The following is a 27,137-nucleotide window of genomic DNA, read 5'->3' on the forward strand; positions in this document are numbered from 1 at the left end:
TTTAGGCTGGAAGAGACCCTTAAGATCACCAAGTCCAAATATGAACCTAGCACTGCCAAGCCCACCACTAAACCATGTCCCTAAGTCCCACATCTACATTTCTTTTAAATACCTCCAGGGATGGTGTCTCATCCACTTCCCTAGGCAGCGTGCTCCAATGCTTGACAACGCTTTCAGTGAAGAAAGTTTTTCCTAATGCCCAGTCGAAACCTGCCTTGGCACAACCTGAGGACGTCTCCTCTTGTCCTGTTACTAGAAGCAAGGATGCCTGAACAAGTGCGCACAAGCAAACATGAACGAGCAAAGGTGGGTGAACAAGGGTGGACAAGCTAAAGCGCGTGAGAAAGGGTCCAAGAGCAAAGGTGGATGAAGCAGTGGGGTGAGAAGAGGAGGGTGCCAGCCAGGCAAGCAGAAGTGCCAAGGAGGTGAGCAGGGTGCTGCCAGCTGTGCCATGGTGCTGCTGGCCGTGTTGGGGTATTGCTGCCAGCGGTGTTGGGGTGCTGCTGGCCATGTTGTGGTGTCGACAGATGTGCCAGGGTGCTGCCAGCTGTGTTGGGGTGCTGCTGGCCATGTCGGGGTATTTCCAGCTGTGCCGGGGTGCCGCCAGCTGTGCCAGCCTCCCTCTCCCGGCAGGTGCTGCTGTGGCACAAGCAGAGTCTCGGAGGGGCTCAGCCCTCCTGGCTCAGGCATCAGCACATCTCCTGCAGCACCAGCTACAGAGCGGGCTGCAAATAAAGGTCAATTCTCTTCCTGCTTGTGCAGAATAACAAATTAGCTAAACCCTATATTTGAAGCAACAAACATTACCTTATTCATGCAGCAAGTGGCTTAAAAAATAAGTTAATACTCTTCACAGTTAAATCTGTTTCCTAGAGCAGAGGGTTATCACTTGAAAAACAAAAGCGTCAGTAACACTAAAGTAGCACCTATTAAACACGTACTATTATCCTTTGAAACTGGCAGAGGCACAGCCCTGAGAGGGCCACTGTTGATGTATGTCCACTCCTGGCTCTTAAATAAAATGGTCTGAGACAACCTTTGCCTCGGAGAGTCGCTGACTCACCAGAAGGTCAGATGGCAGGAGGTGTCACTGTACTCTTGTCCTGTTTTTTTTGTCACTAAACTGCTCCCTAGGCAGACGTGTCTGTCTGACACTGGAGATTGGAAACCAGACTAGATCCTTCCCGTCTTATCTCCTGTGGTAGTTCTACTGTAATTCCACAGGATCCTTGATCCAGCAGAGTCACCGTGTCTATAGGAGAATGGGACAGGACCAGTGCAGCTATTTCAAAGAAATAAACAAAATACATGAGCCTAATAGTCACTGCGTATTCTGCATAGATACAATCTAGTTCTAGTCTACTCTAGATCTTGGAAAACTTGATGGGTCAAGTTCTTCTCCCTATTTCGAACCTCCAGATAGCTTAATTAACTGCCAAAGAGGTAATGGCAGAGGCATGAATCTGCTTCCACAGAAATCGTTCAAAGGGGCAGAAGATGACCAGCGCGAGAAGGACAAGGAGGCCCTAGAGGTGGTGACTCCATGGTAGGCTTGGGAGGGGACAGCACAACTCCTGAGCTCTTCACTGGGGATTACAGATGGCATGGGTGAAGTAGGGGCTACTGTCACTGCTGTATTTCCTCAGGTGCCTTCGGCAGGCAGAAAGGAAAGCCGTGGCCCTGAAGCAATGACTGACAGTCTTAGCCATGACGGGGAGGCCGTGGGCTGGGAGGAGCTGTGGGCTACTGTGATCAGGCTGCTTAAAACAGACTAATGGTAATAACTAGTAATTATAGGATAAAGTAGAGCAAAGGAGTGTTTGAGCTGCATATCAAGAAATAATCCGCACTGGAGATTACTCAGAGATAATCTCCCAAAAGAAGTGTTGGAAGTCACATTGTTCAAGTAATTTAAAACCACCCTGGATAAGGAATATTGAAGAATCCACACTGTACTGGCTGGGAGATAGAGGTAAAATTATTTGCGTATCCTCCTTCTCTAATATTTATGAATTTGAAGGTCTGAATCTCTAGTATTAATCATCCTCTGCCAGAGACATGCCTTTTGGTCCCTGTTCATGATTCATGTTTCTTATGTGATGGAGGGTATTTTTAAGACTGAGCTTTGGTATAGGAAGCTGAGCTGCTATACAAAATGTATTTGAGCAAGACCATTCAGCCTTGGAAGGGCAGCAAGCGATAATTATTCAGCTTCTCTAGACATTTCTGTAAACAGAGAGTAAAACTGCTCAGCGTCCCCTTAATCTGCGTTTCTTTTAGAAGTGTTGGGGAATTCCGGGGAGCACACGCTGAAGGGGTCTCCAGAGGTGAGAAAAGAGCCCTGGGGGAAACTGCTGATCCAGCCAAAGGATTGGAAAAGCAGAGAATTTACTTTAACCTTTCCGTGGCCTTTCATCAGCATGAAAGAGGATCTATCCAGCTACTCATGTGGAAGGCAAATTGAGCGACCTGTAAGGAAATCATGTCTTGATTTCACGGTCGCTTTCTGTTCCCGTTGCCCATGTCCTGTCCTGCCCATACACAGAGAGAAAGCATGGCAGCCCTTGTTTTCTTGGGCACAAGGCACTTCTAATTGCAAGGGAAAACATGAACATCAACCACAGATTTTATGGTGGGGGCTTGTATAAGGGATCTCCTTAGACAGTAAAAATAATTCCACAATCAGTTCTTATACCTCAACATACTTTTAGTACCTTAAAACACCACCTGACTCTGCAGTCAGACTCCAAAGAGGCACATTTTAAACCCAGAACACACACAGCCAGCGGCAAATTAGCCAAATTAGCTTTCAGTGATCTCGCAGGAGTCATGCTGAGGAGCTCCATGAGCCATATTGCAAGGCGAGATGATGAGCCGACTCCACGGCCCTCTGGAGAAGCATAAAGAGAGTCCGCAATACGTGGCCGCTAAAGAGGGCGTCTGCTCCCAGAAACCTATCTGAAGCCAACCTGCAGTGGATGAACATGTCCTGGAGAAATCCGATTTCCCAGGGGGAAGGGAGAGGGGAGGGAAAGGGCCACAGTGTGAGAGATGGCCCGTCCTTGCCCCGCTCCCTGCAGGAGCGGGCAGCCAAGAGCGGCTGGGCCAGCCCTGCTCCGAGCTGTGCCACAGGAAGGGACGGCGGCTCCTTGGGGGGGGGATTAAAAAGAAAAAAATCTCTGCACATTAAGTACTAAAATAGGACTATAAAAGAAAAGCTTTTTAACAAAATCCAGCATTTATCTGTCCCTTCTGTTCACCTATTCCTTTCAAAGATAAACTCCGAAGACAATGGCTCACAAAAAATTATCAATTTCCTGCAATAATGAAACGTCTGTCTATTTTCTGGCATTTCTCAGGGTTGCCTGCGAATGATCACTCTGGACAGTGCTTAAGGTTTACAAATATCTTAATTGGACCCCTAATTATCTCCCAAAAAGCATTTTTCCCTTATGCAAAGAGGCAGTACTGTGATTTTAATAAACATTTACAACTAAAATGAAGGTCTCTTTTATGTATCATCAGAGGAGGAACAAGATGACCAGAGGACACGTATTTCACAAGCAGATCAAGGCCACATGTCCTAACACACCAGCCTGGACTGGTAATTAATTCATTATTTAATAGATAGCTGATTAGCTTAACAGGGAGCCCCTCTTATCATAGTGCAGGGAGGATACACGGGCTCATACATACTGCTTCTTCAGGAATTTCTCTGCCTGTCTCTGGCAGCACTTATGTAAAATGAAATCAAGCTATCGACGTGACTGGCCTTGGAGATGGAACAGGAGACCTGGAGGCCACCAGCCTGCCCTGTGCTCATGCCCAAAGTCCATGTCCCTCTCTGGGATGTGCCTTCCCCAGGGTGGTACACTCTCAGCGCATATTCGGGTTCGTCCAGAGATGAAGAATTTGATTGACGTATTTGCCATGTAGGACATCTAGTTGTGCCCATGCTGGGTAGGAGTGAAACAGCAGAAAGGAAGCTCTTAGGAAAAGAAGGGTCACCACCACCTCGAGCCCGAGAGTATCAGCCATCCCCTCCACCCAGCCCTTCTAGGAGCGATTCAGAGCAGTGCAGCCAGAGGAGGAAGGGAAATAACCCCCCCTCGAAGTAACAACTTGCTTCACTGCACAATGCTGCCTCCAGGGGGAAGAGAAAAGAGAAAAAGCCAGAAGTGACAGATGTTATGTCTCTTACTGCCCTGATACCAATTTTAGGGGGATAAAAGTAGCGTAAGAACCCATACTGAACACAGCAGACCATACATCACTGAAAGCCTTACTCTCCCTGCTTTGAATACGATATTTAAGGCAGAGAAAAAAATCACTTACAAAGATTCACATGCTCTTCCTGATCCACCTCTCTTTTTTGCTTACCATGAGCCTATTTTACTGGGGGTGTGCGTGTGTTGTTGCTGTTTTAACATCTCCTGCCTTCAGATTCCCCATGACATGCACACATACGCAGAAGAACCATCCTGTCTTTCACTAAGATTTGCCCAGGGTTGGTTTTATGGATGACAGGGCTTTTATAGGGCAAAAATTCAACATTTGAGTCTTCATTTCCACTATTCACTGACCTACTTAACGGAGATGGGAGGGGGGGAGGCTGCTAGGGGATTACTTCAGGTCCATTTACGTAAGATACTCAGGACATAAATCTATGCCTTTCCTGCTGAAAGTACAAAATGTCAAGGGAAAAATATTGCTGCTAAACAAGTGCAATGCCAAGTATGCCAAGAGGCTGGCATGTCCCTTGCACTGCCACGTGTCCCCTTCCAATCTGCTGAAGGGACAGAGGAGACCTAACTGTCTCCCTCCTTCCTTACGAGGTGACACAGCCCCTCCTTGCCTCACTTGGTGACTCCAGGAAGAACCTCGTGCACGTCAGGAAGAGAGAATTCTCCCCCAAACCAGAAAACAGACACACAGTGGGATATTAATACATCCGTGCAAGCCCTAGCATTTGGAAAACGTGTTTGTGCCTAGGCCTTATGTTCATAATTACCACAGCAGTAATGAATCTTGATGAATCAGTAATGACCTTCAAAAGCACACTGAAACTATTTCAGCTTCCACTTAATCGGGTAATGAAGTCATGCAAATGGGCAGAATTTCTTTTAAGATGTTAAATAAGGCTGATCCCAAACGCTAGGTTTTCTTCCCCTGTTCTGATTTTCTTGAGTGTTACGGGACAGCAAATTTAAGAGCTGACATAATTCATCACTGCCTGCAGAAATTGTGATGAGCTTACAGGTACGGCCATCTAATGGATGTTTCCAATAAATCCCATCAATTTCCCAAACGATTCCCCAGCAAGTACAGACAATATTGTGCTTACTGTCTGCCAGATGGGCAACGCATGACTGCACAAACGTCACTGTCCACTTCACCTTAGCAAGCCAGTAACAAAGTTTGCATGCAACTGCCATCCATCACGCCAAAATCGGCTCTTACTCTATAATAATCCTCTCAGTTCATTACCTGTTAGTAAGATGTGCATTAATAAGCTTGAAGAATATGTTTCTTTCGGCCAAGAGACAGGCTGGTCCCTTGTCCATGAATCTGTTGGTTAGAGTTCCTATCCCTACAGTCTTCATGAGATAATTGAGGCAGGGATCTCAGGAGGTCTCTAGTCCAAGCCCCAGCTCAAAGCATGGCCAGATGTGACATCAGACCAGGCTACTCAGGGCTTTATTAGGTCTTCAAAACCCCCTGGGATGGAGATCCCACAATATCTCTGTTTCCGACTCAGATGTCCTCATGGGGACAAAGTTCCTCCTGATATCCAATCTGAACTTGCCATTTCAACTCATGCCCGTTGCTTCTCATCTTCCCAGTACACTCTGCTGAGAAGAGCCCAGCTCCATCCTCCTTATACATTACTTATAGCCAGGGGCTGGCTGCTGTTAGGTGCCCCAGGGCTGTCTCTTCTCCAGGCTGCACAAGCCCCCTTTCCCCAGCTGCTCTTGACCATTTTCATGGCCTCCACTGGACTCGCGCCAGTTGGTTGAAGCCTCTCCTGCATCAGGGGTCCAAAGCTGGACATGGTATCCCTTGGCCTCCATCGCTGCCAGGGCATGTTGCTGCTCACGTCCACTCGCTGCCCACCAGGACCCTGCAGAGCTCTCCCTGGCCCCAGCCTGTACCACTGCAAGGGAACAGCCCTCCACAGCTACCTCCCCAAGCTCCTTGCATTGGTCCAGCATCAGCATTCTGAAGTTAACTAAAAGTCCACAAAATGGCGCAAAATCATTTCAAGAGTTATCAAACAGTAAAAATAAATACTTCTGGTTTATACCTACAAAATTTAGCAAAAAGAAGTAAAATATTCAAGGACCCCTCAACAATAAACACAAATAAAAAATAAATAGCAAATAATCAAATAAGAACTAACCAAAGTAAATAAAATTAGTGTTTTCCTCCTGTGTCTCAAGGCTTGTGTACGTGTACATCATGTTTCAGGCTGGGACACGGCAAAGGTGAATGGTGTAGATGCTGACTGCTTGTTCATTTATACACAGACGTGATTTCACTCTATCAGTGAACACGACTCTCTGCATCTCAATTTCCAAACACACACGAGTCTCTGCATCTCAATTTCCAAACACACACACAACTCTCTGCATCTCAATTTCCAAACACACCTTATTGCCCAGACCATCTCTCCAAACCACGCTATAAAGACACTACAAAAGACTGTGTCGAAGGCTTTGCTAAAGTCGAGGCAAACAGCTTTCCTTTCCCCCTCCTTGCCCACAAAGCCAGTTTCTCTATCACAGCAGGCAACCAGGTGGGATGAAGCACAGTTCGCTTCTAGCAATCCATGTTGGCATTCGCCTTCTGGTCCTTCACAAGGATTGACATGGCTTCTAGGAGAACACACTCCCCGACCTTCCCAGGGACCAAGGTGAGGATGACTGGCCAGTACTCCCCTGCATCTCCTTCTTGCCTTCTTGGAAGATGGGATAAAATTTCATTTCTTCCAGTCTTTGTTGGATGTTCTTAGGTCACCACAACTTCTCGAAGACAATAAAGTGGCCTTGAAGTGACACTGGTCAGTTCCCGTAGATACCTCCTGTCCAGTCCCATGGGCTTATATATGTCCGTTTTGCTTAAGTGGCCCCTAACTCAATCACACGGCTTTACTTCCCAGGCTCTTATCCAAACCACAGGCCAGTCCCGTCTCATCTCCCTGTTGTACGTAACATTCTTCATGAAGCCCTTTAAGCGGGCAAACCTTCCAGTCTCATGTCAAAAGCAATGCAGCGCTCAAGCAGAATCCGTGGTACTCACATCATACTGAAGATGGAGGGCAGGCTCATGTATTAAAATCTAAACAATAATTTATCACAAAAGTTCTAAGAGAGACCATTTAGACGTGGCATGTACTTGCAAGGTATTACTGATGTTGTAAAATGTGGAGAACAGAACTGTGGATATACTCTTTGAGGCAAAAGCGTGCATTTAATCTTTTTGAGAAAGTAGAAAGCATATACTTGAATGTGTTTGGTAAAAAGGGGTCAGAAGATGCCTATTAAACATTTTCCTTCCATGCTATAAAAATGTTTTCCAGTGTGTTCTTTGTTGTCTTACTTCTAAATGGCATGCACTGCGTGCCTTACCCCAGTGAATAACAAGCACCATCTGAGAAGAGCAGCAACGCTTCATATAAAAGACAGGACGGATAGTAGGTATAATACCGACACTAGACACTATTTGCCTCTGCATTTTAACATAAAATAGTGTTCTGAAAGCAGAAATGCTTTATTTTTATCCTTCTCTGTAGAAATCGACCAGAAACAACTTTTTTGTTGTTGCTGTTTTAACTAGTTTTTGGCAGGAAAAAAATTCTGCATTCAGAACATGATGTAGTTCATTTTATTAACATGTACTACCTCAGTTATTAAAGTCAACTATTGGGTCGGGGGGAAAGTCTATGAAATCTACCGGTTGCAGACCAGCTATTAGCAAGGAGAGAAAGAAAAGCCGGTAATTACTATTGTGTTACATATTCCTACTCCATAGTACAAGATATTTATTATCAGTCAAAGTAATAGCCAAGGCTCTAGCTCATCAAAGCGAGAGATGTTTCAATCACTGATGTGGAAAAACATGTAATAGATACCTTAAACTTTCTGTCAATTGGGAATAGGATGATTCACCAACATGCAATGCGTAATCTTTAAGAAAAGAGAGCTCCTTCCTCCGTACTTGGCACTTGCTGTTCAATTAGAGTAGCTGGATGGATTCACTTTGCTTAACATAACACCTTCCTGTTTCTCTTTGTAATCTCCTACCAGCTGTTTTTCCATGACTCTGGATGCCTTGAAGTCCCAAATATAAAGGCCAAAGTCCTTTTATAGAAGTAATAATTTATTCTGACAGTAGAAGAGGACACGTCTGGGTAAATCAGATACTAGTGTGTTCTTGGGAGAGAGCACCACATGCCACATATTCAGGTTCCTGTCCTTTAATCAAAGCAACTCAGCCCCTGATCTAGTGTGTCTGCTTGGATATTCTCATGGTGAGAAGCGCTCTGTATACACCTTTTTTCCCGAGTAAAGGAAAGCCATAGGTGGGCGATATTGAAGTAAAACTGATATCAAAGAAAGCCTCCTTACCTGTACTACTGGAGATGTTGACATCGATGCTGATATCCGATATGCCACCTCCCTTCAGAGATGCAACACACGTGTATGTCCCAAAGTCAGTGAATTTCAAGTCAATGATGTCCAGGTTTGTGGTGCCAGGTGAAACGTCGGGGTCGGTCTGTGTGATGACCATCCTTTCAGAGCTTCGCAAGGGACGTCCATTTTTAAACCAGCTGAAGGTGAGCTCTTCAGAGGGGATGGCTTCCACCTGGCAGGAGATTTTCACCTCTCGCCCAATCTGGATGTTGTCATCTTTGTGATACGGGTCAGGGGTGATCCAAAAACGTCCTTTTTTTAAGGCTGCAATATGAAAAAAAAGTTTATGATAATAAAGTACAAATTTTGTATATTCAGGCTTTGCAAAGACTTAGACTCATGCTTCACATTTTCCCTACACGTGATTTTAATAGTGCCTGCAGTAATAGGACAAGGGGTTTTAAACTAAAAGAGGGTAGATTCAGACTGGACATAAAGAAGAAGTTTTTTACACTGAGGGTGGTGAGACACTGGCCCAGGTTGCCCAGAGAGGTGGGAGATGCCCCATCCCTGGAAACATTCCAGACCAGGCTGGATGGGGCTTTGAGCAACCTGATCTAGCTGAAGATGTCCCTGCTCGTGGCCAGGGGTTGGACTAGATGGGCTTTACAGGTCCCTTCCCACCCAAACCATCCTGTGATTCTGTGATGCTCCTGAAGTCACTGAAGCTTCCAAGGCACACGTTTAACACAGGGTTAATTTTTTGTCGGATCAAATCTTTATCAATATCATCTCAGAGTATACATTGCTAAAGTACTTATGAAAAATAGGAAGTCACAGCACCTAAATTAGGCTGAGTTGCTGACAACTGAAGAGTAACCACAATAATTCATGAACCTTCAGTGTTTGTTATCCATCTCTGGAGGTATTTACAAACCCTCCCTCACCCCCACGCTATCAGAGCACTGAGAGAAGAGAAAATAGAGATATCAGCCTAACATCGCTAATACAACCAGTAGTGTCACCTCCAATCTATCTGGAAACAAACACGGCCATGCAAAATAGCTTTGTGCCAGCTGGTAAAAAGAGAAGAGGTAAGCAGATGCCCGAGGCTACAGCCTGCCCTGGTTTGCACACCCTGCTCCTTCCCTGTGGCAGCCTGGAGGGCTCCCTCCATCCCTGTGGCTGCCTGGAGGCACGGCAGAGCAGTGGCGGCCGACTGCACTGCCTTGTTCAGGCGGGGAAACTGCTGCCAGCTCGAAAAGGTAAGGGGGCTGAAAGTATATCTTTAGGACTTAGAAATGGTCAATGGGAAAAGGATGCTCTTCTGAGATGGAAGCACGCAGGAGAGCCCACCACGAGCACCTTGGTGGCACTTCCTTGTCTTGCGTCTTGTCAGATGAGGAAAACTCACAGAGCAACCTGAGGCTGAAGGCTGCACACACAACCGAGAGGAGAACATTATATCCCTTAGAGATGCACAGTGGATCCCAAGGATCTCTATCTGCATACAAGACTATTCACGGAATCACGGAATCTTCAGAGTTGGAAGGGACCTCTAGAGATCATCTAGTCCAACTCCCCTGCTAGAGCAGGATTGCCTAAAGCACATCCCTCAGGGCTGCATCCAGGCGGGTCTTGAAAATCTCCAGAGAAGGGGACTCCACAACCTCCCTGGGCAGCCTGTTCCAGTGCTCTGTCACCCTCACCGTAAAGAAGTTTTTCCGTGTATTTGAACGGAACTTCCTATGTTCTAGCTTGTGCCCATTGCCCCTTGTCCTGTCGCTGGGAACCATTGAAAAGAGCCTGGCTCCATCCTCCTTAAACCCACCCTTTAGATACTTGTAAACATTAATCAGGTCCCCCCTCAACCTTCCCTTCTCCAGGCTAAAGAGTCCCAGCTCTTTCAGCCTTTCCTCATAAGGGAGGTGCTCCAGTCCCATAATCATCTTGGTTGCCCTACGCTGGACTCGCTCCAGTAGTTCCCTGTCCCTCTTGAACTGGGGAGCCCAGAACTGGACACAGTACTCCAGTTGCGGCCTCACCAGTGCAGAGTAGAGGGGGAGAATGACCTCCCTCGACCTACTGGCCACAGTCTTCCCTATGCAGCCCAGGATGCCATTGGCCTTCTTGGCGACAAGGGCACACTGCTGGCTCATGGATAATTTGCTGTCTACCAGGACCCCCAGGTCCTTCTCCTCAGAGCTGCTTCCCAGCATGTCCGCCCCTAACATATACTGGTGTTTGGCATTCTTCCTTCCCAGGTGCAGGACCCTACACTTGCTTTTGTTGAACCAATGGTTCTTCTCTGCCCAGCTCTCCAGCCTGTCCAGGTCACGCTGGATGGCAGCACGGCCCTCTGGAGTGTCGGCCACCCCTCCCAGCTTGGTATCATCAGCAAACTTGCTGAGGATACACTCTGTCCCCTCATCTAGGTCATTAATGAGTATATTGAACAAAATTGGTCCAAGTATTGACCCCTGAGGGACACCACTGGTTACAGGCCTCCAACTGGACTCTGTGCCGCTGATCACAACCCTCTGAGTTCTGTCACTCAGCCAGCTCTCGATCCACCTCACTGTCACCTCATCTAGCCCATACTTCCTCAGCTTCCTAATGAGGATGTTATGGGAGACAGTGTCAAAAGCCTTGCTAAGGTCAAGGTAGATGACATCTACGGCTCTCCCCTCATCCAGCCAACCCGTTATAACATCATAGAAAGCTATCAGATTGGTCAGGCATGATTTGCCCTTGGTAAATCCATGCTGACCACTTCCAATAACTTCCTGTTCCTCTACATGTTTGGAGACGACATCCAGAATGAGTTGCTCCATTACCTTCCCAGGGACAGAGGTGAGACTAACCGGCCTGTAGTTCCCTGGGTCCTCCTTCTTGCCTTTTTTGAAGATTGGAGTGATGTCAGCCTTCCTCCAGTCCTCAGGCACCTCTCCTGTTCCCCATGACCTTGCAAAGACAATGGAGAGTGGTCTAGCGATAACATCTGCCAGCTCTCTCAGCACTCGCGGGTGCATCCTGTCAGGGCCCATGGATTTATGAATGTCCAGGTTGGCCAAGTGGTCTCTGACCCGGTCCTCCTCAACTAAGGGAAAATCTTCCTCTCTCCAGACCTTCCCCCTTGCCTCCAGGGTATGGGATGTGTGAGTGACGGCTTTATCAGTGAAGACCGAAGAAAAGAAGGCATTCAGTAACTCTGCCTTCTCTGTGTCTTCCACCACTAGGGCACCCGTCTCATTCATCAGTGGACCTATATTTTCCCTAGTTTTCCTTTTTCTGTTGATATACTGGAAAAATCTCTTCTTGTTGTCTTTAACTGCAGTGGCCAAGCTGAGTTCCGATTGAGCTTTGGCCCTTCTAATCTTCCCCCTGCGTAGCTTTGTTATATCTTGATAATCCTCATAAGTTGTTAAGCCCCTTTTCCAGAGAATGTAAGCCTTCCTTTTTTTCCTGAGGTCCAGCCAAAGCTCTCTATTTAGCCAGGCTGGCCTTCTTCCCCGTCGGCTCGTCTTTCGGGACATGGGGATGGCCTTCTCCTGTGCTTCTAAGAGCACCTGCTTGAAGTATGACCAGCTTTCCTGGGCACCTTTGCTCTTCAAAACTGCCTCCCAAGGGACACTCTCAACCATGCTCCTAAACAGGTTAAGGTCTGCCCTTCGGAAATCCAAGGTGGCAGTTTTGCTGGCTCCCCGCCTCGCTTCACCAAGAATTGAAAACTCTATCATTTCATGGTCACTCTGCCCAAGACGACCTCCAACCTTTACGTCCCCCACAAGACCTTCTCTGTTAACAAACAGTAGGTCCAGTAGGGCACTTCCCCTAGTAGGTTCCTTCACCAGCTGTGTTAGGAAGTTGTCTTCCACACACTCCAGGAACCTCCGGGACTGTTCCCTCTCTGCTGTGTAGTATTCCCAGCGGACATCCGGGAAGTTGAAATCCCCCACAAGAACAAGGGCAGATGATCACGAGACCTCTGCCAGCTGCTTATAGAATACTTCATCGGTTTCTACATCCTGATTAGGGGGTCTATAACAAACTCCCATCACGATATCTGCCTTGTTGGCCTTCCCCTTGATTTTTATCCATACACACTCAACACTGTCATTCACACTGTTGAGTTCTAGACATTCAAAACCGCCCCTAACATAGAGGGCCACCCCACCACCTCTCTTCCCTTGCCTATCTCTTCTGAAAAGCTGGTAGCCATCAATTACAGCACTCCACTTGTGTGTGTCTTCCCACCACATTTCCGTGATGGCAACCACATCATAGTTTCCCTGCTGCACGATGGCCTCCAGCTCGTCCTGCTTATTCCCCGTGCTGCGTGCATTAGTGTAGATGCACTTCAGTTGGGTTAATTGTCCTGCCACTTTCCTGGGGGGACAGGCCCTGATTTGCACCTGATCATTCTCGGACACTACTGTAGTTACCAAATTATCACTACTCCTTGTGTCTATGCTGCCACACAATTCACTATCCCCCACCATCGCTGAGACAGGCTGCAAGGCCTTGCTATCACTTTTACCCATGAGCACTGCTATGTTGCTCCCAGGCACCACTTTTGTGATCCTGGTTTCGTCCCCATCCCCCATCAAACCTAGTTTAAAGCCTTAGGAATAAGCCCTGCTAATTCTTGTCCCAGTCTCTTATTCAAGCCTGCACAACAAATTGAGTTAATTCTCTAACCCACAGCAAAGCAGAGATAAGGCAGTCTCAGTGTTTCAGATGGGAACCCCAAGGCAGAAGAGTTTTCTGAGGCCATTTCAAAAGGCAGAGTCAGTGCTCAGGAGTGCCCTACACCCACGCCAGGGCACAGCCACTCTGGAAGATGCTATGCCCCACCATCTTCCTGGAGAGACCAGCATCTTTTACTAGCATTCCCTCATCGATCTACTGCACAGAAGTAAAGTAATACTGCAACTCATTTATCTGATTTTTTCCTGTTGCTCTTTAAATGAGCATAAAACTATCCAGAAACTATCATCATTTACATCAATAAAGTGATTGCTCTAACGCAGTGTAGATATGATACTTATTTTTGGAAGAGTGCTTCAGAATCAGCCATTAAGTCTTTCAAATACACATATATTTTGATGTACTGAATATAAAACGCTACTTATACAATCTCAAGATCCCTTTCCCCCCATATGTGTGTGCATAAGCCCGTACGTATGTTTATACGTGCAATCTCCAACTAGGAAAGTCCCACAACGAAAATACCAGTTAGAAACGTTAGAAGCAAATGCCCAGGCTGAATGCAAGCACTGGAAGACAAATATTTAAATCCATCATTTCTTGTCGTCATGCTGACTGCTATTGAAAAGTATTGAACAGCACGCACAGTGCTCCGCATGTGGAGCATTTGAGTAAAGGACCCATTTGCAGCACTTCTTTCTGCCCTCATATATTTACACGCTTACAGCCAATGAAGCGTGACGTAGTTGCAAACGGCAAAGGCTATGAGCTGAAAATTTCCCCGGATCCCATCCTTCGTGTAGTATCTGCTTTTTACTTGCTGTATAAAGCGTAACAACATCAAATGGAAACAGATGTAGGAGGCACCAAGCGTGCTAAGAAAGCTCGGCGCATCGGCTCCTTACATCTCTACAAGGGACGAAGATGCTAATTCAGCCTCAATTTTGTTAGCTCCTTGAACAAAACAACTCTTTGGAGCTTGCAAATGCCACGCTGGATTCGCACTTCCACAACTCCGAAAAGAATTAACATTTAATTAATAATTAGTGTTTCTTCAATGTGGGAAAAGCAGCATAAAATGTGGCTACTTGTGGACACCCCCTCACACACAGCGTGAGAAACTTCTTCCATTGAGGAAGCCAGTTCTTTTAATTAGAAAATGAAAAAATTGTTACGTTTGATGTGTGAATGAGGTATGGCATGAAAGGCGTTTGTCTGCCATTTAGTTTTAACTGTGTATCCCACAATCCAAGTGGTTGATGTGGAATTTATGTGTTTTTAGGGATTCCTTATTGTTTCATTTATTTAAGAAAGTTTCGTGACTTTTATCGAGATTAAATTTCCACCAAAATGCACTGGTCTTTACTGAGCATCTCTCATTCCCTCGTAAAAGCCGCAGCCGGTTCCCCGGGCAGCAGAATGAACACACGCTTTGACTCAAGAGGATGAACCATACATTGTGCGACAGCTGGAAATGGCCACAGCAAGAAACTTTGAAACACGAGCTGAATTTTTTTGTTTGAAAATGGAAGAACAAACAATGCTTACATACGCAAAACCCAGTAAATATATTATGCAATTAATTTTCAGACAGGGAAAAAGAAAAAATAACTCATGCTAGACGTAATGAGCAGCACATCTCACCCAGAATTAGTTGCTAATAACCTCAATAAACTATTTTTATTCCTGAATTTGCCTCCTTTGCTCTGAGCGCTCATACAGACGATTTCGGCAGTTTCTCATTCCTATAAAGGAACAACAAGCTCTAATAGAAAAGTCATGTTAACTTTCATCTGTCCTTCATTATGGGTAGTGCTACAATACCACCTGCAAGCTACGATAAGGGGTACAGAACCTCAGACCTTGGGCCATAAGCCACTTACTTCATGGGTCAGAAGGGGCTCCGCTCTCCGGTTCATGGACTGAATCGCAAAAACAACTACGTTTTGTGGCTGTTGCTTGTTGCTTTGGTTTTACGCAGGCTGAGTGTTAGGTACAAGAAATAACTGGGCTGGGTCATCCACTGGCTGATCTGCTAGAGCAAACTCCAAAGAAACGTGCAAAGCACGCACCTGAGCTAAGGTATTTTTCCATACATCCAAATACAAGGAGTTCAGAGGAGGGCTGTGCCTCTGTGCGCTGCATAGAAAAAAACACGCAAGTTTCTAGAAATTCTGAAGTGAAGGAAAAAGTCTCTTTGCTCTATTCCCTTTCCTCTTCTCTTCCCCCAAACCAAACCTCTTAATGTCTCTCAAGCCGTGTGAATATAAACACTGTATTCATCAGTAACAGCCGTGAAGTCCCCACACCAAACGATCCAACAACTGTGTAACTACAACCTATGGATGAAAGTCAATGTACTGTTTTTAATCCCATTCTCCAAGACTCCATGAACTGCACAGCTATCAGCGTTTTCTTCTGTTACCAACAAAATCAGCAGAAAATTTTACTTTCAGATACAGTGTCTTTTCAGAGTTAAGTAAAATCATTAAACAGCTCCTATCTGTAAATCCCTAATCTCACTTGGCACCAGAATAAACACAGTGATCTCTACAATTAACCTGGATATCTTGGAATTTCTAATGTGCCACCGAAGCACGTGAAAATCACCATCCAATACCTGGAAGACGACCCCAAGAAACCAACCAGAGGTGCCCAAAGATGTGTGATAGCTGCAGGCATGTGGAGCTGGAGAGCACTGGGAGCAGGACGTGGCCATGATGGGCCTGGTCTCTCTGACCTTGGACCTGGGACTATCGGCAGAACCGTCCCAGATGTGATAGTCCTGAGTTGCTCAATATTTGTCTCAAAAGCAGCTCAAAAGCTGGAGTGCCTCTCATTGGAATTCCTGAATGTAATCAACACAGGGCTAAAAAAGAGCTGCAAATGTGGAAATAAGTCTGTAACTGTACTTTGAGACTCAGGAAAGTGCCAGTCTTTCTCAAAAGAGGCCCCAAAGAACTATGATGTGATCAAATAAACAAAGATGAAACAATTTTTGTCCTCAAACTCCTCACAAATCTGCCTTTGCCCTCCCTCATTAATTACATTTCAAAGTAATAAAATGCATTTCACTATCTCAACTAAGGTCTATTTGCATTCATCAGGTGAAGTCGTATCTTCCCACCCCCAACCCTGATGAACCCAAAACGCTCCTTTAACGCATCAAAATGTTCCTATCTTGTCAATGCACATTTCATGACATAGAAGGGCATCGAACACCATAAGGGAATACCTTAGCTGCTCCACTATTTGCAGGCTTTGACATAATAACTGTTGGCCACTGGCCACTTCCTAAGCTGACGCAGGACACTGGGGAATGCTCAGCTTTGTGTTTGCTGCTGTTTGTGTCTGTATGCAGCCCGCGGCAACAGCAATATTAAGGAGCAGAACTGTGCAAATTACTGATTTTAACCTTGACTGAGCAGCTGGATGCCACATGAGGGCCAGCCTCTGTGCTCTCACCAGAAGTGGCCTCAACTAATGTTGATTGTTCCCCTTCGCATTTTGTTGAGGCTCATGAGCGATCTTGTTTTAACCTGTTCCCAGTGAACAAGATGAGAACCTCACCTGATAATGTGCCAAGCAGATGTAAAGAACTGTATGTGTCCCGGAGCAGCAGCAGTACCTTTGGGAGGTCTGGTGAACTCAGTATCCAGCATGACACTTGTTTCTGAGCACCGAGCACTGGCATTTTATCAAGGAAGTGCCAATACCTTCTCCCCCACATCCAGCTCACTTCCAGGATCCTCCAAACCTGCTGGGGGTTGTGTGTTCCAACCACATTCCCTGGGTCAGGCAAGGCAGCAATCCTTTCCTAGTGCTCAGATGTTAGTGACCCCTTGATGTTTCCTTCTCACATGCATGAGGAAGAGTTTGTGCCAACTGCAAAGACTCTTGACTTTATTTTTAAGGCCAATGGGCTGCAGAGAAACAGCACGGAAAAGACCAAAGATCCGATCCAAAGTTCTCCACAGTGACTGATGGTCCTTCCATGACTTCTATGTGCTTTCGATTAAGCCCTTTGCCCTGACTCCTGTTTCACATCAACGGAAAAACGCAGAAGCAGCACCGTGGGAACAGCTTGTTGGGGAAGTGATCTGCAAACCCCAGCTTCGTCCTCTAGAAACTCCAGCCTGTTAATCCAGACACAGGCTGGTTGCTTTAAAACCTGAGAAGCAACTCTCCACGTTACTGCTGTGATCTTTGCACCAAAAGATGATTGCTGGGATGATTCATTGGTTCTTGAGAGAAAGATATAAGGCAGGTGGCGGGTAAAGAAAGTCTACTCTTATCACCAGCTCTTGCTTCAATCGCACCAGGTCCCTCATCTCCTTAGAGCCTTACAGATGGGAAAAGCAATCCTGCCTTCACACAACTGCAATTCTAAAGATTCACAGCCTTACAACAAAGATTTTAGATAGTCCCTAAAAGACTTGTAAAGTGTATTCGTAAACATAAACCTCTTTCCTAATCTGTCAAGACATCTTGAGAAGCCAACTCTTCTCACTGCGTGCTGTTGCTCGTACTCGCAGTCTTTGCTGGTTCCCAGATTTTGTAGAGGAAAATAAGAACTCAACTCCCTTCCCCTCAAGGAGCAATTCACTGCTTTTTGCTTGCAGCTGTGGAGGTGTCAGACACAGTTCACCTGTGCCTCTCCAGGTTTAAGGCCCCGGCTTTGTAATACAGAATTGCAGCAATAAATAAATACAGCAGTCGGTTAAATACACAAGTTCAATATACACAATGGATGCATTTAATGTATCTGGTGTAAGCACGTGGATCTGGTTTGGTGGATTCCACGACTAACACATGATCTTTATTAAATCATAAGTATCCTATCACTGAGAAATAACGAAAAAATAAAATTACTTGGTTCACTGTCATTAAAGGCACACAAAAATGTATAGTAGTACATCAAGTGATGTTTTACTGCAGGAATTCTGAATTATTTATGTTCCCCTGAAACAATCTGTTCCAGACATCAAACAGCAGAGAAAAAGGCACAGTTCAACTTATGCCATTACCCTGATGCATCATTTCTGTGACCCGAGCTTTATTGTATTACAATGATACACAACGATACGCGCAAAGCAATCACGAACTTGGACTATTATGCAGATCTTCTCTGTTAAGTGAAATAAAGATCTGTGTTTAAGTTGGGGGATCACGGACCACCAGCTGACCTGGACTCTGTAACACTGGTTTCCTGTGAGATAGGGACCATCCTACCACATCTCCTTCCAACACAGGCAAGCGACGAAACAACTATTAATACCTCTTGATGCTTTCTTAGTCACCTGTTTATCAAAGCTATCATCCAACATCTTCACAACTGGGCCGGGTTTCAGGTTGGTTTGTCAGAATGATCAAGTGAATGAATGTATGAAACAAAGGAATCTGCCCCAGTACCTCACCTTGGAAACTGCAGCGCTGCCCACAGTGTCTGGTTTATTTATTGTTATGTGAAAGCCCAGCATAAATGGGTCTCTGCACTAAATAAAAAGTCATTCCCACTGAAGACAGACTCATGGAAAGCCTTCTTTGATGTTTCTTTCTTCATTAACATGTCTACCTCTATCAAATCAATAGAAGCAAAAAAAGTTCCTATCATAAGGTCCAAAGAAACACAAAGTCTTTGTTTATTTTGGCTGTGGGCAACAAACCTGCGTTGTCTTCAGCATTCTACAGGATATTGCCTTAAACTATATTATCAAACAGCTAAGCTGAGTGGAGACAATTTAACAACTGTCCAAATATCTTTCTCACTGGTGAATACCACAGTGTAGTCCGTTAAACTTCATTCAGTTACGTTAAAATGCGTTTTGACATTATTTTGTGTATAAGGAGCACTGAAAACTCAAATTTGCCAGCCAACAAAACATTGGAAAGGAGAATAACAAAATCATTCAGTATTACAGTCTTCCAGCCTAATTCTAAAACAGAAGAGCAAAACCACACTCCACGTGACAAAGTCTGTAGATACTGGCTCTCCATAGTGAACGTTTATCTGTGACATCTGTAGAGCCTGCACATCCGTTCTGGACACAGAGGAACCTATTCTGTAGTGTCCTGTAGATAATCATTGCTCTTCCTTTCTGATGAATGACTATCATCCATCATACTCAACACTGTTATGGACACACAATCACGTATGGAAAGTTTCAATAGCAAATAGGAGACTGCATTTACAAACTGGATGCTTTTTAAGGCCACGCTATTCTGCTGTGAACATCACGGCCACATCGACACCTGATGCAAAGTAATGTCTCAATTTAGCCTCAAGTCCAAACGTAGCTAAGATGCAACCTGGACACGTGCTCCACGCCATACTTCAATGAAGCAACCTAAAGCCACGTCAAGGGTAGAAAACTTTGCTCTAGTGAAACTGGACCTCATGATGTGTTGGTGGTTTTGAGTCTGGAACATGGTGTGACTCTTGGACAACACAGAATAGGAAGCTTTACTAATGAGATGCAGCTGTTGCAATGGTAAGTTTGTTGGAGAAAACATCTCTGTCCAGCTGGTGCTTTAAGAAGTCAGTTTTCCAAACAGTAAGGGAAATCAAATTAACGGATTTTTGGGGAAAAATATAAATAGGGGGAAAAAAAAGTATGTCCAAATTCAGTGTTACTTTAAAAAAAAGGCTAAAATATATGGTTAAAAGCTCATACATCTGCTGGCGACTAATTAAAATAACAGATAAAGAAAAGACAAGCTGCAGCTCCCAGTTCCATCTGCAGTTCCTCATTGTCACTGTGCTCTGAGCACTTCTAATTAGCACACTGGCCGCAAACTGAGCTGCTTAAGTAGCAGCTTTGGGTACCTGAGCTCTTCCCTCTGGATTTGCCAAGGTTCCTGCAAGTCCATCTGTTTCCTTCTTCCACTGCGGATCTTTGGTTTTTTTGGTGCTGTTCTATCACTCAGCTACCATAATCAGAGTGTTTTATTATTTTTATTTTAATCAAAGAGTGATTGTGAGGCAACAGGACACCTCTTTCCATCCAGCTTTTACTTTTTGTCTCTGAAAACTCCTGAAAACCATCCTGCACCGCAGATCACAAGAAGCCTTCCTCTCCTGGGGTGCTTAAACTGGGTCTCAAATCATAAGTCATGGTAGATGTCGCCTGGCAGGCTCTGCAAGATCCACCATACAGACCAAATCATCGCACATTCCAATGTCTTCTATCAAGAACAGTCACCCTCCCTGGTCATTCTTGAAACCAAACACAGCAATAAACCCCCTAGAAAACCAAAATTGTGGAAATCTGCCAACATGTGCTTTGTCTTCCAGCCAGTTCATGGGACCTAGAAACTCCCAGAATGACCACCTTGTGTCCAGCCACGGGCTTCACCTTTTTCTCTGACGGAAATACCAAACTGGATGAAAAGAAAGTGGATGGGATAGATCCCTCAACATCTTCTGCATAACACCAGCCCACAGCATTTTTTGGAATGAAATACTCAAAGTCTTGCCAGCTTGCCTGTACAGCACTGACATCTATTTTGTACGCTGTTATTCAGATTTGGTTTTGGATGATGGGTGACCACCAGGTCTGCCAAGGTCAGCATCATACCGTTCTTTTATTTCTTTTCTAGCGGGTAAAGCTCTCTTACCTTACGGCTCACCTCTGTCATCCCGTAACTGCTTGGTCCACTGCTAAGATATGGAAACTTTCTTATTCTGAAAGGAGGTCTGCACAGTTTGCTCAGAATTAAAAAGCGAGTCTAACACCAAATAAAACCAACCATAAGCTCTGCACAAAGCTAGCTTCACTTCCATTAGCAGCAAATAATGCTATTTGATGTTTTCACCCGAGAGAACTCTCTCCAGCAGAAAACAAGCCTGGTGAGCGAGCAGGCAGGGTGCACCTTGTTTGGGTCATAAGGAGAACATTGAAAAAATAGCATAACTCCATAAACATTCACTGAGCTTTTAGGGAGAATCCAACAACGTTGACCACTCTCAAAATTCAAATTTCTTAAATAGGGTACTGAGGACTCTGCAAGATAATTGTGACAAAATTATGCTGCCTGAATGTTCCCTATCGTCACCTTTCTATCCAAAGACAGACTTGAAGTACAGTCGTGCTAAAATAAGACACATATTCTCAGCATTTTACCAACAGTTCATTTTGCTTCTGTCAACACGGTTTTAGCTCAAAGTTTTTTAAAACCTTAACTTTCAGGAGCTACCAGAACAATTAAGTTGTCAAGCATCTTCTACTAGAGCATCTCCAAACTTTTTAATATCAAGTAATTATTTGGCACTTACAAGACCAGATGTATTCGCATTTTCAATTTAAATGCAAATACTGTGGAGAGATTTCAGGTTTTGTCTCTATTTTTATAAATGCTTCTAATTTTTAAAAGAAAGGGATTTATTATTCTGGAGATGCCATGTGGCAGGTGTCTGTTTTTATGTGTGCTCTAGTTAATTAGCTCCTATTTCTTTCATTGCTTTTCTTTTGAAGAAAGGGGAGGTGTATACTTCTTTGTAATGAAGAAGATTTCAGTTTACAAGTTACTCGGTATATGATTCATTAAATAGATGAAGCCGAGATCAAAGCATGTGAAACACGGCATGGTTCCTCTTTTAACTGCTTTTAGAAGTAAATATTCAAGAGAAATAAGCATCATCATAAGCAAAGACACACAGGTTTCATCAAAATATTCAGGCAGGAAGGAAGCTCAGGTTTTGAGACCAATCTGCTGCTCAAAGCAGGGCCAGATGTGAGCTCGGTCCAGGCTGTCCAGGGCTTGAGAACCTCCAGAGATGGAGATTGCATGACCTTCTGCCTGCAGTTCCTTGCTTGGGAAAACCAGGAATCACCCCAGTGGTGCCACACCACTATAAAGCTGTTTTGGGAACAGAAACTGCAGTTTCCTACCAGGGACCAGCCCCCTCTGCCCGGTGGAAGGCTGCTTCCGTCTCCGATTTTCAGCAGACGCAGATAATGATTGAAACCCAACAAGGTGGGTACACGAGGGTGAAATAGGAAAAAAAAATGAACGAAGGCTGATCCATAACCAGTGGTGACAAATCGGCAGCTGGCACTTAGTACTTTTTGAAACCCCAAGCAGAAGAAAGGTTTTTTCCCTTTCCCAAACCATTTCCTGCGCTACAAGACCCCGCGCCATTACAGCTTGCCAAGACAACGTACGGCGAGCCATGCCAGCCAGACCTGCGGGCTCAGGGCTGCCCCGTCCCACAGCCTGCCCATCTCACAGGCAAACGGCAACTTCGCAAGTCTCGTCACAAGCCAGACAAGAGCTGGGATATAAATTAAACAATTCAGAGAAGCTGACACAGTCCCCAGTGGGCTGTGCGCTTGCCAAACAAATTATAAATCCTCTGAACACTACAGCTGGGTGTTTTCCAGGGCCAATGCCTTTATAAAGTTTAATTGTTGTGCCAAAGCTGTCAAAAAAAAAATATAGCTTTGCTGAGTTTTCCTGGACACCCAAAAGTAATATATCGCAAATCTTCATTCTTCTCTTTGCCCACACACTGCAAATGAAACTCAGCACACAGTACTTGCCTTTCTTCCAAAATCTAGAGCAAAGCCCCAGTTTCCAAGGCCTCCGCACTGGATTGGCCCCATCTCCTGCTTCTTGTGTGGCTGAAGAGCTTCATTCGACTGCAGGATCTCGTTAGAGCCTGGATTTGTTCCAACATGGGATGCATTTCCCTTCAACAATTTGTTTTTATTCCACAGCTCAATGCCTCAAAAATTAATCACGATCCTATAAAACTTTCCAAAATGATTTGTCAGCCTGGGCGGAGACCTACCAATCTCATGCACAGTTGCCTGATGTGATACAAGTAAGTAACTTAAAAGACATTTCAAGGTCATCAAAGTACAAAACACTGTACGCGGTTCTTTCTCCTCTCTTCTCTTCCTCTCCCTTCAGGATGAGACAAAACTTTGAAAAACTATTTTTTTTTAATGCCAAAATAGTAATACTGCTAAGACTACACAGACCTCATTATGTATTAAGCAGCCAAGATCTAAAAGAACACTGAACTATGACACCACACCCCTGCCAAAAAAAAATTATCATGCATTAGTAGTTAATAATTGCATTAGTAATTAGTAATTGCTAGCCAATGAACAGCGAGGATAACTCTTTTCCTTGCCCCCAGTGAAGAAAGAATGTGGCTACCCAAAACAGCCACGCTGCAAGGCTCAGAACGAGGGAAATCAAATGAATATTATCTCTTGAAATCCCTTCTGATATATCCTTATAGAAATGTGGTGCCCAACAGGTACCACGGGGTGCTTTACAGAGGAGCAAACTCATTTAAAAATAAAATTTCTATACACAAAAATTCTCGAAAGTCCTAATGAAAGGGCAGAAGAATCAATAAACCATCTACATTTTTATACGGAACTGTTTTATGAACTCATCCATGATACACCCCAGCCTGGGAGAGAGCGCACATGCTTGAGACTACTATAGCAGATAATAAAAATAAATGGACTTATTAAACTCTGAAGCTCAACTTTTTCACACATTCATTCTCAGAGCTGTAAACTTTTAGGATAGTGCACTGGTAACTTATGACTGTAGCAACACGCTGGATGTGCTGCAAGATCAGGTTTTCTAGGCTAAAATCTCCTCTCATTGAAATCCCATTCACAGGGCGCATCTCCCGGTGGATGGATCAGAATTGGCTGGCTTTGTTGTTTTTGTTGTTTGTTGTTTGTTTTTTTTTGACTAAACTGTATTGATGCTTAAAAAGCTGGAAGAGGCCCCAGGGAGATGCCTGCAGCGGTGCTGGCTCCCATGGGTGAGCTGGGAGGGCTGGTGTGGGGTGGGAGACCAGGCTGGTGGCCAGCCTCCAATTTATACAGCTACTCCTCATCCTTATCCAGCGCAGGCGTCTCTCTCAAAGCCCATTTGCAAACAGTTTTGAAAGGTCCATTTAAACCTCACACTGGAGGACGATAATTTGTCTTGTCCACCAAGACACAGCAGAAACTAAACAAGGTGGTGAGACTTAAGTAAATTGCTTAAGATTATGGTAAAAAATCTACATCGGTGTAACGCAAGAGGGAAGACAGGGAAGAGCCCCCAGCAGGACAGAGGTGCCTAACTGCCCAGCCCAAAGCCCAGCCCCTCCATCCCGGTACAGCATTCCCAGAGCTTGCCTGATGCCACTCCACAGCAGAGTTGCTTTCAAGGGATGGCAAACCTACCACAGGCACGTTATGAGGGCAGTGAGAGAGGATCTCAACGTCAGAGCAGTGAGACATGGGAAGAGACCCCTGGGAAGAGCTGGGAGGGTGCTGTAAGAAAGCTATTAAAATTTCAGGTGGAGATGGTCATTTTACAAAAAAAAAGATTATACAAGAGATGAAATGAGATGAGATGGATAAGGACAGCTGGATTCGATGACCAAGAGGGCCCCTTCCAGTCCTATTCCAGAATATGAATTTCAAAACCTTGGCACTTTCATGAAATCCTTCTTGCTTTCTGCTTTTCTTGTTAGTCTGCCCCAAGAAATCCACAACTATCAATGGATTCTGAAAGCCAGCACAGGGGCTGCTGAACTTCCACCCCAGCGCAGCATCCCGGGAGCTCACCTCTGCCAGCCTCCCCCACCCACGGCCACGCGGCACCAGGCACGATGACCCTCCGTGCGCCCGCACAATCCCTCATTAGGAAGTCAATGGTGGCCGCCGCTTCTGTGTGTTGTAGTGACGCCCATTTTATGTGTATGGATATTTGCCAAGGCCTTTGGCTTTCTTCAGCCATGAAATAAGCACTAGTATAATCAGTCTGCTGTGAGACCTTCCCAGAATACAGAGAGGGGGAGAAGGAGGAGGGGAAAAAAAAATGGTCCTTCTGCTATTTGCACAGAAAACCCAACATTTTAGACTTGGCATGCTGGAGCCGGCATCCCCAACCAGCACTCCCACCGTCACAGACGATGCCAGCTAACGATCACACATGTCAGACAGACACGTCGCTCGGCCACCAGCCGGCATCCAGCAGCTGCACAATAGCCAGGGTGACCCGCCGGGTGACGCCTGTCACGGCTGCTGCCAAAACCCAATTTCCACCTTTTGGATAAAACTTGTGAGCTTTGCCTCTGTTCTGGCACTCGGCACCAGCCCGTGGGGGCCCTGCTCACATTTCAATTAACAGCATCTGAGGATCTTCGAGGGGTGACAGCAGAGGTGCTGATGTGTAACCAGGCAGACTTATTTTTATCCTTTACTTCATGCACCTGCTCTAAACCAACAAGGGAAATTCCTAAGGAAAAGCTTGGGGATAAACAGAGCCATCATAGGAAAGGAGAAGGGTAAGCGGGTGTGCAAGAACGGACATCAGTAATACCAGATTACAGAATTTTAAATTTTTTTAAACGGTATCAAAAAAGCAACAAAATTGTCATTTATTTCAAAATCTGTGTCTTTTTTTTTTTTTTACCTTCTTTTTAGCTGTCACTACTACACAGTTCGCATACAGTTTTTAAAGACCTAACGGAATAGGTATTTCCAGCAATCTCGGCCTTAAAATGCATTTCCCCAGAGTGCTTTTTGTTCAGCAAAAGCTTTTGTGCTGATGTTGAGCACAGGTCATTTAAAATTATTATTTTATATTTAAACTGACAGGGAATCCCACCCCTTTGAAAAATTAACTCCGCACACTATGTTTCGGCTTCACAGAAGGGAAAAGTCACACAGAGTCAATTTGCGCTAAAGAAAAATGTTGCGGTTACAATGGAAGAGACGAAGTGACCTATTTAACGAAGGTAATGGGAGAAGTTGCTGATGAGGTGACAAATCTGAATTGGCGCATGCTTACACCCTTCTAAATCATACAATAGTTGGAGTTGGAAGGGATCTTAAAGACCATCCCGTTCCACCCCCCTGCCCTGGGCAGGGACACCTCCCACCAGCCCAGGTTGCTCCAAGCCCCGTCCAACCTGGCCTTGAACACCTCCAGGGATGGGGCAGCCCCAGCTTCTCTGGGCAACCTGGGCCAGGGGCTCACCACCCTCACAGCCAAGAATTTCTTCCTCAGATCTCATCTCAATCTCCCCTCTCTCAGTTTAAAACGGTTCCCTCTTGTCCTGTGGCTCCCCTCCCTGCTCCAGAGTCCCTCCCCAGCTTTCCTGGAGCCCCTTTAGGGACTGGAAGGGGCTGGAAGGTCTCCCCGGAGCCTTCTCTTCTCCAGGCTGAACCCCCCCAGCTCTCTCAGCCTGTCCTCACCGCAGAGGGGCTCCAGCCCTCCCAGTATCTCCGGGGCCTCCTCTGGACTTGCACAATCAGGTCCATGTTCTTTTATGTCATTTCAGTGCTCCCTACATTAAGACCTGTAAAACATTTCTCTGTCTCTACTTGTTTCCCAATCTGATGCATAGGTGTCCTTCAAAGATGCTACCCTACATTTTCGCTCTCTCACTGGATGGAAGTCCTTTATCACCAAAAGCCTTTAATTCTTTATTGACATACTGGTAGCTACAGGGAGATTTTATTTTCATTTTCCCCTTCACAGTGTCTTTGGAGTATTTGTTCTTCCATGCTTTCATAATTCTGAGTACCCAGTTTGAGTCGTGTCGCAAATGCATCATTTTCTGGGAGCCATAGACATGATTATCTTGATTCCTGCCTCTTTTGACATACCCAGTTGTCGCCCCAAATCTGTATGGTATTGTGATGATCACGCTTTCATGTAGTATCTTAAGGATTATAAGGCCAATATTACCATTTCGCTAATGCTTTTTGCTTCCCTCCCCAAATACGCATTGAAGAGAGAATTTTAAAGGAGTAAAATAAC

General features: G+C 45.2%; 1 protein-coding gene across 1 annotated transcript in view; it reads right to left on the reverse strand.

Moving 5' to 3' along the window:
- The window catches only part of MDGA2 (MAM domain containing glycosylphosphatidylinositol anchor 2), a 365,679-nt gene that overhangs the window by 123,066 nt on the left and 215,476 nt on the right, over positions 1-27,137 (reverse strand). The window contains exon 7 of the mRNA XM_054201390.1: positions 8,628-8,957. Within this exon, the coding sequence (XP_054057365.1) occupies positions 8,628-8,957 (330 nt within the window). The remainder of the gene's footprint in view (positions 1-8,627; positions 8,958-27,137) is intronic.

The sequence above is a fragment of the Rissa tridactyla genome, chromosome 4 (genome assembly GCF_028500815.1).
Source record: "Rissa tridactyla isolate bRisTri1 chromosome 4, bRisTri1.patW.cur.20221130, whole genome shotgun sequence".
NCBI classification, from domain to species: Eukaryota; Metazoa; Chordata; class Aves; order Charadriiformes; family Laridae; genus Rissa; species Rissa tridactyla.